The sequence below is a fragment of the Hippocampus guttulatus genome, chromosome 12 (assembly GCF_054856545.1).
Source record: "Hippocampus guttulatus isolate MCC_2025c chromosome 12, RoL_Hgut_1.0, whole genome shotgun sequence".
In the NCBI taxonomy this organism is placed as follows: Eukaryota; Metazoa; Chordata; class Actinopteri; order Syngnathiformes; family Syngnathidae; genus Hippocampus; species Hippocampus guttulatus.
The window spans coordinates 2998176-3013100 of record NC_141272.1 but is presented as its reverse complement, the minus strand read 5'-3'; the positions used below and the strand labels follow the sequence as shown (position 1 = coordinate 3013100).

General features: G+C 44.7%; 1 protein-coding gene across 2 annotated transcripts in view; it reads right to left on the bottom strand.

The window, feature by feature from the left end:
* Positions 1-14925, bottom strand: part of nectin1b (nectin cell adhesion molecule 1b) — a 157372-nt gene that overhangs the window by 14580 nt on the left and 127867 nt on the right. The window contains exons 8-9 of one of the 2 annotated variants that reach the window (XM_086124814.1): positions 7223-7316; positions 5355-5456 (exon numbers count right to left, since the gene is read on the bottom strand). In XM_086124814.1, the coding sequence (XP_085980940.1) occupies positions 5355-5456; positions 7223-7316 (196 nt within the window). Of the gene's footprint in view, positions 1-5354; positions 5457-7222; positions 7319-14925 lie in introns of both variants that reach the window. The other variant, XM_086124813.1, reaches the window with a different exon arrangement.

The following is a 14925-nucleotide window of genomic DNA, read 5'->3' as shown; positions in this document are numbered from 1 at the left end:
CAAGAATGCTACTTATATATTGACATTATCTAAGAACTGAGCAAAGACTTGTGTGTAGATTAGATAGATAGATAGATAGATAGATAGATAGATAGATAGATAGATAGATAGATGGATAGATGGATGGATGGATAGATGGATTGATGCGTATTTTGTTAATCCTGGTTAATCCTGTAATGCATCTATGGATTTAGTTGTGTTTTGCTCATTTACCAGCACTATCATTCGAGTAGTGTAAAACAGGTGGGATTTATCAATACAGAGCACTTTATGGTGCAAGACTGGTGTCCAGATGTTTGACATTTACGGATATTGTACACACCTGGCGTTTATTAGCATACTTTCATGCTCATGGTCCACAGTCCACAAAAATGAGTGTTTATTTGAATTTCCTATCTATCTATCACATCGAGCTAGCAAGCTAGCTAACTATACACCAATCAAGAATAAACAGTATAAAAACAATTTGGCGCAGATAGTTCGGACAAAGCCGTAAATGTATTCGAAAAGTTCAATGAAAGCACAAAAAGTTTTAATAAACTGAAAATGCAGGTCCCAGTTGCTGTCAAACGGTTATCTGTGGAGGGGGGAGGGAGCTGCAAAAGAAAACCTCTGACAATTGATTCAAATAAATAACCCCTCCCTAAATGTGTTGGAGGAACACAATAAATTATGAAAGCTATCAAAATTAAAGTCAGACATGAATTTTGCATCCCCACATGCGGTGTCTTTTGATGGATGGCGATGTGAAGCCACCTTGCTGCTCTTTTTATTCCTCACCCATGGCAGGATTACAGGGAAAGGATTGAGGCTTTTACTGAAATGAATGTTAATAGTTCACATCTCTCCCCCGTCAACGTCGTCGCTGGCTGCCTGCTTAAATATTGGGAATATTTGTCACGAGCAGGGTGCAATCAGGGGGAAAATTACAGCCGCCTCGCATTGGGAATTGGCAGATAGTGTTTTGCCCCCAGAGAATCGTCATTAGCAACATCTGTAGCTCGCCATGTCGCTCACAAGAAGCGTTTGGGAAAATCGCATTTTCCTTGTGCTTAAAAATGGAAGCTAAAATGGGACAAGGACGATCAAGTTATATTTTAGATTCTCCCCTAATTTAATATAATCAATAATTTGTGGCTGGCAACCGATTCAGGGTGTCCCCCGCCTACTGCCCAAAGACGGCTGGGGTAGGCTCCAGCACCCCCCGCGACCCTAGTGAGGAACAAGTGGTTCGGAAAATGGATGGATGGATAACCTGTGCACTATGAGTGAAGCCATCCAAGGGGAAAAGGGAGTATTTAGTGAATAAGCCCCTGCAAGTCCAGATGAGTCATTAAAAAAAAACAAAAAAAAACGTAAATGCCGAAGCAGCATTTAAAAAAAAATAAAAAAAAAATAGAACTATGCTGACAGCTGAGAAACGCATCAACAGCGGAGCTCGGTTTTCCATTTTAGATGATGCCTGAAAGCACCAAGAGCTTTGACTTGGCACTTTCTCTTGTTGTCGATTCAAAGTAACACGCCGAGAATATGTGGAGGATGCTTGGTATTGCAATAACATCCACATCCTTGCTGCAGTGCTGTGATTTGAAGCCTCAGCAATGGACAGTGGCACCATTTCAAAATCAACACAAGTGCTGCATTGACATAAAAAAAAAAGAAAAAGAGAGACTCTTGTATGAGACAATAGAATTGTGACTCGTGGTGTTCTTATCGGGAAACAATTTTGAAGGCTCCACATAGGGTAAGTATACTTAACTCTCTTACTTTTATATTGAAGCAGAAGCCTGGTGCAATTGTCAAGATTGTCCAGGCTGCTGCAGTTTTAGAGTAATAATGGGGAAAAATAAAAAAATAATAAAATAAAAGATCCAGCTGCGACTGTCAGAACAATTAACTTTTTAATGTCAGGTAAAGTGTTAATGTCTGACGTTTGCGTCGATAAACTGATGTAACGTATATCAAGCCAATATATATATATATATATATATATATATATATATATAACTATCTGTCCAGAGGCTTCTATTAAAAAAAATCTAAGTTCGTTTAAGTGACCTGGCAACTTTTTTTAATCATCTTTTTTTTTTTTAAATATCCTTTTGCATTGGGATATCCCAATATAGTCTAGAATCCTCAGCGAAAAATGCATAAATGAATTCAGACATATGCCACAGGTGGGCGTCAAGTTTAAGACTGTTTGGCCATGGAGGAGGTCTGCGCCGCACCGAGTGTGACCCCCATGGTTGCATGGTTAACTTTGGTTAAATTTCTCTCCTTGTATAGTTTCTCACATCCACATCAGCACCATCTGCCATCAAGGCTCCTACGGACCAAATTTTCCTACTTCATACCTCAACCTGGCAGTGGTGTTTTGCTTTGTTCTGTTTTGTTAGATGTAAATATGTTGCATTGAATCTACTGTATAGATTCAAAGCAACATTGCGTTCGCAATGTTTCGTCGTTGCATAGTTTTATTTTTGTTCCTGGCACTGAGACAATCTTCATGATCACACCCAGCCTCCTCATGTCTGTGCTTTACTCAAATAATAAGTGCCCCATGACTTGGCAGCTACGCAGGGGGAAGATGCAACACAAACAGAGATAGCGATAGGTAGAACTCGTTAGGAAGAGATAGAGAGTGTAAACGATAGAGATGTAGATTTGAGAATCAACTTGACAAAGCGATTGATAGAAGGAAAGATCGATAGGTAGGGTGGAAATAAGAAGTCTACCCCTGTTTCTGATATAAAAAAATAAGACCAAGACAATTCATGTGAAACCTTTTTTTTTTTCTCTATTAATGTGGCTTATAACCTGTACAAGTCCATGGATTCATTTATTTTTAACCTTGTATTTATTGGCCAACAACCCATTGTCCTTTTGGACATTTTATTATGGCCCAGCGAAACCACAGTTGAACTTTTTGGCCATCCAGTAATTACAAAAGGTACATTTGGCGCAAACACAACGCTGCACATCACCAAAACAACAGCATACTTACAGTCAAGCACAGTGGGGGCAGACCTTTTGGGGCTGTTTTTCTTCAGCTGGAACTGGGGCCTCAGATTAGGTGGAAGCAATTATGAATGAACAGGTCAAAAGAGCAGGAAGTGTTGACATGAAACCGCCAAGAAGCTTCTTATAAAAAGTGAAAAAAAAATGCCATTAAAAGTACGGCAACGGCTGAAATGGGCTTGGGGTAAATCAGTGGCACTGAAAATGGTGGCAGATGTGTGCCGCCTATCATTCATCATGAATTCGAGTCGTTAATTCTACACGCCCTGCGACCCTTGTGAGAATAAGCGGATTCGAAAATGGATGGATGAATTCTAAACACAATCACATCCCAGTTGTCAGAGGGGGTGCACACTTGTGCCACTAAATTATCTCAGTTGTTATTACCGCTTTTGAAAAGATTTTTTTGTTTAAATCAATTGAATTTTACAGAAAATAGGTCTTATTCGAAAATGATTTATCTTGGTCTCATTTTTCGGACTTTTTCGATCCAGCTAGCAGTGAGAGTGTTATAGAAAACGTTAGCTAGCTATATAGATCGCTATCTAAATAGATAGCGAGATATACCGTATATTTAATCCCTACGCTCTTTCCCTCGCTTCAGTCCAAACCGAATACTAACTGCATCTTGAACAAAATCAAGCTAAAAATGAACAGAGTGACAGAAAGGCAAGCGCTAGCAGGTTAGCATCCTGTTAATATCATGAGCCTCACCTGCCAAATACCCTCGGCAGCAGGTCGGTGTTGTGCGCGAGGCAGCAGGGAATCACATTGAAAAAAACGTCTTTGAACTCAGCCATCGTCGGGTAGCTCCAGCAAACATTTACATAAAACCCAGCGAGACACACACACATAAGCACACCATTCATGCTCATTGTTTAAATGCCCCAAAAGACTGTGTAACTCAAACCGGGGGACTCTAGCCAAAGCAAACTCAAGCTGCGAGGGGTGGGGGGGACTGGAGGGTTCCCAGGGGTGGGGAGAGCCTGATGAAACAAGGCAGCCATTTCATGGTCAACACGCAGCGCCATGATGCTACACTTATCTTCAGGCACCAGCTACGCAAACGTCAAGTCATTACGGCGGATTTAGTGGGAGGCGGAGGAGAGGTGAGGCGCTGTGCAAAACGAGCCGGGGTCAGGCGTGCGGTTCTGGCTAGGGGAGCGTAGGAAGATAGGCGGTCTGCAGGTAGAAGGTAGAGGTTATCAAACCGGGTCATATTTGAGGCTTTTGTTTAAAGCCACTTCCATCAAATCCAAGATGTAAGTTTGAACACTCAGAGGGAGTGTTGTAGTGTGTAGATCAATATATCTTAGGGCAATTGGGGATCATACTTCGAATTGCCAGCATACAGCTCACAGGCAGTCGGATGAATTAAGGCAAACAAGTCTTAATCGGCCTTATTTATACTCAACGAAATGAAATTAGGACCGAGATAATAATTTCTCTTGGTGAGCACAAAAATACTTTTGCTCTAGGATCAAACATGAACAATTGAATTCCTGACGCCAAAAATGATATGCATGTTTTCTAAAACAAATAAAAAATAAATAACTGCAAGTCTAAAAATAGTTGATATTGTACATTTGTCCTTAATTATGTTTCAAAATGACATTCAATCCCGGAAGCCGTCAGTCAGAAGCACTTAAATTGCCACAGACGATTGACAACCATTAACAGGTCTGTTTTCTTGACCAATTTGTGATGAGTCTGCAATCACCATAAATCATACACTTAACTCATTCACTCCCAAAGACGTTTAAAAACGTCTTTTCAGACTTGGTCCAGAATTGGCTGGTACTGAATGAGTTAATATTTACAGTACATTGGAAATAACATCAGGAAAAGCTCTTAAAATACCGTGATATTACACAAACTGTCAAGCGGGATCGCCCACTCCTAGTGAAATTCACATTTGGCGAACGAGGTATATTAACGTTGCAAGCGCTTCTTGCATTTACAACTCGGAAGCTGCAACGGTGGGACGAGGCGCCGTATGGGAAACAGTCCTCTGAATGACACATTCAAGAACAAAGTGTCATTATTCAAGGCCCCGATTAGTGAGAATCCAACGTTTTAAATATCCGCGGACCCCCCGATAGGCGGTGCGCCGATGTAAACGATGAGTTTACGTGCTTAAGCTGCAAACGGGTCCGCCGGCCGACTGCTCGTAAAGCCTCCCTTCGCCTTTCACCACTGGGAGCGGAGGTCATCGCGCTCCGAGCCCCGTTTGATGTAAATCAATTCTCCGGCCCCTCGCTCAGCTTCTCGGCGGCAATTACGCCTAGCCGAAGGCGGCGGGCGAGGACGCGGCCTCGATGGAGACGAGCACTCACCGGCTTATCGGTGAAGGGGGTCGACTCAGAGGGCGCCATGTCGTAGTAAGGCGGCTGCAGGGGAAGCTTCTGCATCTCCTCGTCTTTGTCCAGATGGACCACCTGCAGAAGGATAGGAAGCATGATCATCGTCGGACAGCCGTGCATCATGTTCTAACAGTGCGTGATATTTTTTAAACACATTGTGCTGTGTAGATAATTGAATGCACTTTCAAAAAATTTGAAGCACACAGTGAACAAAATACTGCACGTATTGTAACGTCTTTAAAAAAAAAAAATGCTATAAATGGCGGATTTCCGTAATGTTGCATCAGGTAGCAAACCTCTTTTTCCTCATGAAGAAGTCAAATAACTTGATCCTTGTGTAACAAATCACAAAAATGGCTCTCTTAATTAGGAGAAGAAAAAAACATTTTACCATCAAAACATTGGCTTTGAGCATTCCGGAGGAAATTGTAAAATCAGAATTAATGTTGAAAGCCTCCTTTCAAAAGTCAAATCACGATCTAATGGCATTGATTGTATCAAAACAAAAACTGCACTCGGTGTTCCGCACACAAACTGTGCACCAAAATGTCAGCAAAAAAAGACAGACGCATGCGATCTCATGTGTGCTCAATTTTTTTCTTTTTTTTTTACACGTAGTGTGGTTTCCTTTCAAAGTTAACTTTGGCCCCCAAAGCGCTCCCGACGAGAATTGGGAGTTGCGGTGTTCCATGTGCTCAAGGGTCTGACTTCTTTGACTCTCTTGTGTGGGTTTTATTTATTTCATTTTATTTTTTGGGGGGAAGAGAATCTGAACTTTGACAAGGAATTGTTTGCTTGACAGCGGTTTCAACTTTCGCCGCTCGGCTGAACTTGGCATTTGCATCAAGTTAAAGGCTTGCGTGTGGCACGGGGGCATGATGCAAACGGTGGAAATAGCGAGGCGCAGATGCTGAAACAAGCGTTGGGCTTCCAGAGCCAGAAATTCAACACGCAGGGCGGCCCAGCGCCTTATGAGCAAACGTCCATTTATTTTCCATCGCGCGTGTTTTCATAATGTTTTGGGATTGTGGGAGGAAGCGGTCGAAATTATTTTTGCATGACTAAACGACGACAACGTCAACGCACGATACAACAACAAAGTACATGTTGAGCCTGTGTGACATCTGGCTTGGTGAGTGACGTGTGCGTCGGCGCAAGTTAGCTTGTTGTGGGCTGGTTGTCGACGAGCTAACCGTTGGGTACTCTGCGTTTTGAGGACATGACCGGGTGTCAGTTTGTGGGCCACTGAATCCGATGTATGAATATGCTTAATATTGGTGGCTGTCTTTCCAGCAGCTCCTATATTTTGTTCTTCTACTTCTTCCTTTCATAAATTTGCTGCTATGAATTGGGAATTCCGAGACTAATAAAGGTTTTCTTATTTTATCTTATTACGCTAGCGGCTATATCCGTCCTTGACTGCTTGCGCGGATGTGGTTATGCTATATGAGCTTAGCTAATACCGAAATGTTAGCGATTGTAGACGTGCGGTTGTCTCAGCCAATTCTGCTTTGCAGTAAATACACATTGTGTTTTTTGTTCTTTTCAGAGATGAACCCTTTCAGGGACAGCGGTTACTACAGCGGACAGAATATCATGTTATCCGCTTACATGAAAGGGTAAATGTTCCCAAATTTCCGACATTCTCTTGTTTTTTTTGTTTTTTTTTTTCTTCCAGAATGCGTCCTCCTGCCTTGCCGCCATCGCATCAACTTGTTCCTAAGCGCAATCGTGAAAGTCAAGCTTCGAGTCTTACCAGGGTGGCGGAAAATGAACGGCTAGAAAATGATTCATATGAAATGCTTTTGGAAATGAAAGGAGGTAAAAGGGGGCGGCCGTACCTGGATGTCGTCGGATGTCAAGTGCCCCTTCATGTCGCTGTTCTTCTTCTTTGGCGGCGGCGGGGCGGGCTTGTGAGCCGGCGGGAGGTCGGTCCTGTTGAGAGGGACACAGAGAGCGCAAAGACAACGTGACACTCGGGCACCGTCGGCCGCCGGCCGCCCGTCACGCCCCCCTCACCTTCGACAGCACTCTGTAATGAGAAGGCCTGCCTGCACTTGCCTTTTTTTTTGCACTCTTTTTCCTGGGCTTTTGATAGTTCTGGACTTGGCGGCTGCGTGACGGCGGCGGCCGTGTGCCCTGCCCTTTCAAAGGCTGCAGACAAGACACTGCGCTAACGAGAGTAGGCTGCAATTGGACACTGAGGTGAGGGGGATGGGTATGCCGGGTAGGGGTTAGAGGGAGAAATATGAGGGGGATATAAGGGGGGGGGGCAGGGAGAAGCGCAGGTGTGAGTCAGGTGCTGCGGGTCGGTCGAAACTTACTGCCGACCGACCCCGTCACGCTTGCTTGACATGTCATCATCAACCTTAAGGCTGCCTCGGAGAACCGAATGGGAACCTTGAACCCCGAGGATGGTGCCAACTTCCTCTAAAGCAGCAGTCCGCAACCTTTTTTTTTTTTTTGAACCACAGGCTGCTTTCGCGTCGAGTTATTTTGACCGACTTGACACACAAAGAAATTCCGAGAAATTAGTGACAATATGACTGACCATGAAAGTCAAAGTCAGATCGCCCGGCACAACATGAAGAGCCATGGCGGAGAAACGAAGACGACACGCCTTGTATCCGCCATTCGTCGCCTCTCATTGGCGCCGGTTCACGTCCTGATTGAATAACATGACCTTTTCCGGCAAGGCCAAGCCGGCGTTTTAATGCGTAGAAAATGTGTGCATGAGCGCGCCACTTAACTCTTTCTCTCACGCTCATTATTTCCGCTCTGACAAAAAGCCCCCCACACCATGACAGCAAGGAGAGGCAGCGATTGTCAGTTATGCTCCTCCGTTGCCCTCGTCCAAATCGACGTTTCCACCAAGGGCTTCTCTTCGGTCCAGATCACCAGGTTATTTTCTGACCGCCAACGGATTTTGTGCTTTGGGGAGGATGCGTTTTGATTTTATTCATGCCCGCTTCCTTCCTTTTTCATCAGGCTGCTTCTTGAGCGGCTCAATTCCGTTTCAAGTCGCAATTCACATGATTCTGGGTTTGTCGGCTTTTCCTACGCACATCAAGATTTTGGGCCGCAAATCTAAAAATATGTTCAATATTTCGGATTTCAAGCCCCACTATCTCGACAAATCCCACTTTTAACACGTACCTCAGAATGAAGTGCAATATTGAAGGCTGACCGGGAATTATTTTCTGTCTGTTCCCAAAACAAATGATCCTGGAACCTTAAATATCCTGGATCTTGCTGCTGCCGGACGCTTGAGCCTGCCCTTAACTGCCCCCCCCCCCCTCATTCTCCTGTGCCTGGCGTTGCTTATTCAGAACTGAGCGAGATCATCTGCATGGCATTGGTCATGTCTGCTATGCGCGTGGCTGTCACAGAGGTTTTCCCTTACAGCGGCAAAGCTCGGTCGTGCTTGGTGGGGGGAAAAAGGCGAATTTCCTTGCGAAAGTTTTCAGTCCAGATCACCAATGTACAGATAACTCTCGCAGTTACTCGACGATGTCATTGGCTGGCATCCGGTCTTACTGCACTGAACACGCCAATAGTGTTCCCGTAAGTCATTGCCAGGTACGCCGCTCACACTTGTCAGTTGAACTCGGTTTCCACCAATGGACTGAGCTCAGTTCATACCACCAATGTAATTTAAAATGTAAATGTAAATCCGGGCGGCCCGGTAGTCCAGTGGTTAGCATGTCGGCTTCACAGTGCAGAGGTGCCGGGTTCGATTCCAGCTCCGGCCTCCCTGTGTGCAGTTTGCATGTTCTCCCCGGGCCTGCGTGGGTTTTCTCCGGGTGCTCCGGTTTCCTCCCACATTCCAAAAACATGCATGTCAGGCTGATTGGACGCTCTAAATTGTCCCTAGGTGTGAGTGTGGGCGTGGATGGTTGTTCGTCTCTGTGTGCCCTGCGATTGGCTGGCAACTGATTCAGGGTGTCCCCCGCCTACTGCCCGGAGATGGCTGGGATAGGCTCCAGCACCCCCCGCGACCCTAGTGAGGATCAAGCGGTTCGGATAATGGATGGATGGATGTAAATCCTGGAATGACTTCATACGGTTCCATCATCGTGGCTGACAATGCGAGGGATTGGCCACACCTCCGCCTTGGTGCATGCGGCATCATCGGCAGCCCCTCGGCAAGGTGACAAAAAGCCCAATACTATTGCGGCATTTGGGGGGTGGGGTGGGGGGCGGGGGGGGCGGTGGCATTAATTTTCTCTGATGACGACCGAGGAGCTGCAGGAGCTCGCAGAGGTGAGGCGGCGGGCTCATTAAGACAACACTTGTAATCTGGCTCATTTGATGCAAACACCAACACAAAAAGCTTTGACAACTGCCTTGGAAGAAAAAAAAAATCTCATTTCGAGCCACCATCGACGCAGCGTGACATCAACCCACAGCGAGTGAAAGAGAGGAGCCGCCGAACGCCTCCTGCGCTGACCTACATGTCGCTTCTTTTCAATAACATCAGCCAACATTTGACACTTTTTAACATCCACCTCCACGATGGGATGAATCGCCGGGGTTATACACACTTTTTTTTGCGCCGTGATCTCTTCTTCAAACCCGCGGGGCCCTCTCATGATGACATTTCATTGGCAGCGGCGGCTCGGAGGGGGCCGTCATGTTTCACGGCGAGCACACGCGCGCGCGCACGCACACACGCAGACACCCCTACCCCAGGCGGGACCTCTTTTCTTTCCGTCGCAACCTTCTTTTTCTCCTCGGCCGCCATCATCGGATGTCGAAATTGGGAGAATGCAGTCGAAGCAAGCATCGGGTGAGATGAAACGGTGTGTCTGTGTGTGTGTATAGTCCGTGCAGCACAAAGGAAGTGAGATGGTAAGGTGAGCCCTTGGCGGTTCGAAAAAATAAAAAGTGACATTTATTTTTGGGGAATTATCCCCCCCCTCCCCCCGTGACTTATTTATTAAATTACTTTTTTCAAGTACTTGATAGGCGCTTGTATTGGATCTCATTCGACTGTGCAAGTGCGGCACGGGGATTAAGTGTTTAGCACATTTGCTGCACAGTCTTGAGGTTCAGTGCTGCTTGTCGGATTTCCAGTGTAAGGTGTGTTCGTTTTTCGTTTTCATTTTCCGTCTCTGAAAATGGACACCTGTTGGATCTTATACGTAATTGCATTGCGGGCAACATATACACTATTATTTTGGCATGTTTTTATTCAATGTCATATTGTATTAGTTTTCATCTTTAATCTAATAATAATATGCAGTCAATTAATAATGTGAACGTGTCATAAGGTGAAGACTGAAATTGATGTGATTGTGAACGTGATGTTGCTCATGTACTTGTATATGTACGGAGTATCAAAAATGATTATTTTATAGCAATTTTCCTTTAAAAGAAACATTTTCCCACTGTTTTGGCAGTCAGCTGCTTCCTTTTTTTTCTTCAGCAAAACAACCTCTTACAAGGCGTTGATGAGACTGGCGTGCCGACTCCGCTTAACATTTTGTTTGGCAAAAGATGATGCCTCATGATACAATTCCGAATGAAATAAAAAGTGACGTCCATAGCAGTTTAATTCATTGTCAAAGCTAGCACCGGGACGTCGTAAAATCTCCGTCCGCTGGGGTTTATTCTCGATGTACTGTACGTATTTGGGGACTTCTTTTCCACGCTTCAAGATGCGCGCAGAGGTACAAGCCATCGACAGATGGGCTTCCTGATAAAGTTCGATTGCTTGATCATTCGATGCAAGGGTTCAGTTCCCCTTTAATATTATCACCGTCAAAGATGATCATTTTGGATCTTCTTTTTTGTCGCGCACTCTGTCTATCAAATCTATAAAAAATACGGCAAATATTTCAAAACGAGCAGCCACGACGAGACGTCTTTTTTTTCTGTGCTCTCTCGGTTGAACAGCTGCCATCGGGTAACGCCGCCGGCACGGGCTTGTTTGGGGGAAACTGCGCAAAGAAGAGTGGGAACAAACTCACGGGAGAGTATAATAACCGATGTTGTTGGATTAAAAAGTCATCAGTTTCAATTTGTACGCCTCGGCGCCACCAAAGGCTTCAAAGCCGCAGCTGTTGGCGTCGCTCAGGGGAGCGCTTGCCTCGCAGCTGCCTAAAGGACGTCCCATCCCAGGAAGTTGGGGTACCGTAGGAGTCAATAGACCCTTTTACACTGCATATACAAGCTGGCATTCGTCAATGTCATAATTTTGTTTATTTCTTTCTTTTAACCGGCAGCGACGGGAAATAGGGGTGATAAAAATCGACAATTTTCATTGCTTGGAGGAACGATCAAAGTTGTACAGAGACAACTATCGCGTAAAAGAATCATGGACGGCAATGACAAAATTGAAGTGGACTTTTCAGTCATTTGTAATTTACGCGAGTATTTATATAAACGGATGCAGTGGCACCTTGAGATACGCGTTTCATTCGATCTGTGACCACACATAACTGAAATGAATGGCAATGCTATTAAAATATTCTAGCCTTCCCGACCAAAATAAAAAAAAAACAAAAACATTTGTATAAAACAGTCGGACATGGTGGAGGTCTCAAGCTACTCTGTTATTATTCCAATTGTCATTCTTCGCGGGAGAATAAATATATGCCTTTGAGGATTGTTGTAGTTTCCATCTACATGTGTTGCTCTACCGTTTGTATTCAATCGTCTCTTGCTTCAAGCTTGATGACGCTGCGTCTCGGAGGCAATTTGTTAGCCCCTCTATGGCCTTTCCAAATATGTATTGGCATCAAGCTAGCAGACTTGCCGCTTGTTGTGACGTGAGTTGTGGTGAGTTCACTGCCTCCATACAATGCTCTAATGTTAAATTATTGCTTGCCAGTCAAGAGAAACAAATGAATAAGTCGGTTCAACGATGGGCAAGTCAAGTCAGTTTTATTGTCAAATATGGTACGTACATCGACAAACTTTGAAGTCGGGTCACTTGTATCTCAAGGCGCCACTGTACTTTCTACTCCTTATTTTGTAAAAAGAGTCTTGTTTATTCTAAAAAAAAAAAAAAAAAAAAAAAAAAAGACAAAAGACAAAAAAAACGTAAATACAGATGGGTATTGTGCACCGCAGTTGAGATCATGATTAATTGATCAATTGAAGTTTTGGGGCTTATCAGGAGGAAAAGAAATCGTGAACCTGACAACAAATTCGGGGTTCTACCATCTCAGTCCTCCCCATCATGCCAGCTCAAAAACATTGCTTTGACGCGGTTGCAAAAACATCTCATTGATGGGCTCCCATGTTGCAATTTTGGAGGATCTCTGGAGCAACGTTTGTGCCGCGCAGCGACATTTGAACTACAAATTCACGGTTGTTGATGAGTTTCAATATTGACTTTTTTTTTTTTCCATGATCATGTCATGCATACAACTCCACCTATGACTTGGGAAAAGATGCTTTAATTCCATAAGAAATAAATATGATGTTGCCAAAATACGCGTATCTCATTACTTCTAAAAGAAATACAAAATGCATACATGCAGGGATGACAGACGTACTCTATGTGATCTATGTGATCATTTTCAATGATACGACAAATGACAGCAAATTACTTTGCAGATTCTCGGGGTTCCAGGGACCCCATTTTGACAACCTTTGCTCTCAAGATAAAATTCCACAGCAATAGTGACGTAATAATAATACCCACGCATACTTTCCGCATAACTGCTCTCTCAGACGTCAAATATTCAGCACGCGTGTCGTCCTTGCAGCCACTTCCGCAAAAGCTAATCAAGCCAACTCGTCTGCGCGCGGCGTGTCGCGTCGTGGCAGTCGGTTGACATTCGCCAAGTTTCGTACCTCAGCTGTGCCACGACGCAGTAATGAGGGTGGCAGGCTTTCGAAGTCGACTGACACTAATGGAAGCTGATAAGAGCCACGCGCCTGTGGCCAGGAGAACGCGTAGGGTGGGGAGGCGTGGTGGCGGTGGTGGGGGAGGGGGGGGGGGGGAGCAAAGGGTGAGCTCCATCCAGGTTTGCACTCAGGCGTCCAACCTTGAGGACCTTTCGCCCGCCTTGCTCGGCTGGACACCAAAAGCTCAGGGCAGCTTAAGGGGAGATTTAAGGGGGATAGCGAGGGGAAAACATTGCTAATCCCTCGAAGTGAGAGGAGTAATCTGGGTGAGAGATTTACGGGCCAGGTCCTACAATGCACTCACAAAGAGGCGGCCCTCTCTCTCTCTCGACCATCATTTATGAGCCGCGGGAGCCATTTTTAGCCAATCAGGGCGAAACCTGTTGAGATCACGATGCCGCTGTTTTACTCGTGTGGAACAACTCGGCACAACGCCGGACTTGACCCTCGCTGCTCTCATTGATTTCTGATGATCACAATCTTATTTGGCAATTTAAATGCTAATGATACTTTTAATTGCACTCGGGCGATGAAAGCGATGTGATGATCTTCAGGAGGCAATTACTTTCTCGCATTGTCTCGTGAATGGCTACGGGGAAGGAAAAAAAAAAGAAAAAAAGAAAAGAATGCAACAAATGTCTTTTGTTGGTGGACAACTTTATCAAAAAAAAAATTCCGGTCGTGGCGCAGAACACGTAATGTGACAATTATACACAGTCGGCTTACATCCGGACCCCGGGCGTTGGTAGATTACAAATACAACGGCTACGAGAAGACGACGACACCGCATGAACAGCATTTCACATTCAAGCACCAAATTTCGGAGCAATTAACAACAACGGTGACACTTTGCTTGACAGCTACAAGCCACTGGGGGCAAACATTGCAAAGTTTTCATGCAAGAACTTACGGTATGTCGTTTACACCTGGCACGCGTGCGTCGCTTTCTCAGGGAGTCGCACTCCAGATAAAGCGCCGGCAAACGCGTGAAAACGCGGCGATGCTGCCTCGGTGGCTCAGCGCGGTTTTCCGGGAATGGATCGGCAGATTCAAACAAATGTGTCGGAATCATGCAATTGTTCTCACGAGAATTTAGATGAGGTGACGCCGGAATTCGAAAGAACTGTCAATCTGTGAGGAAGGCGTTTTCGTCACTCTTTGTTTGATTAGTTGTTGTGAAGAAAGAAAGAAAAAGGAAAAACAAGCGTCTGATTAATCAGTCGGGCCCTATTTGGTACTCATGGAGGCTGCCGATACCACTCAAAGATACTTAAAAATGGATGGATAATTGACTATTTGGCGCTCTATTGCAGCAGTTGAACACACTGCAACTCATCATCTGCGTAAGAAAATAAGGCTCCCAAAAAGGAAAAAAAAATGATCACTGGGTTAGAAGAAAAATTATATAAAAGTACTCGCGGCAATGGTGAGCACTTGTATTGGTATCGGTCGAGATATAAGTGGTATCCAACATCTTTACAGTTAAACATGACCCCATACGTACTATCCTCATCTGAAGGAAAAAAATAAAAGCAAAACATCTTTTTTTTTTCCCTTCTATGTTTACATTTTTATCATGAGCGAAATGAGTTTTGAGAGAGCCTTTGCCATTTTTTTTTGTGCTTTGCCGAGTGGCTCTTAAAAACCTGAAGCTGTAAATGACGGATATTTCATGAATGCTTGA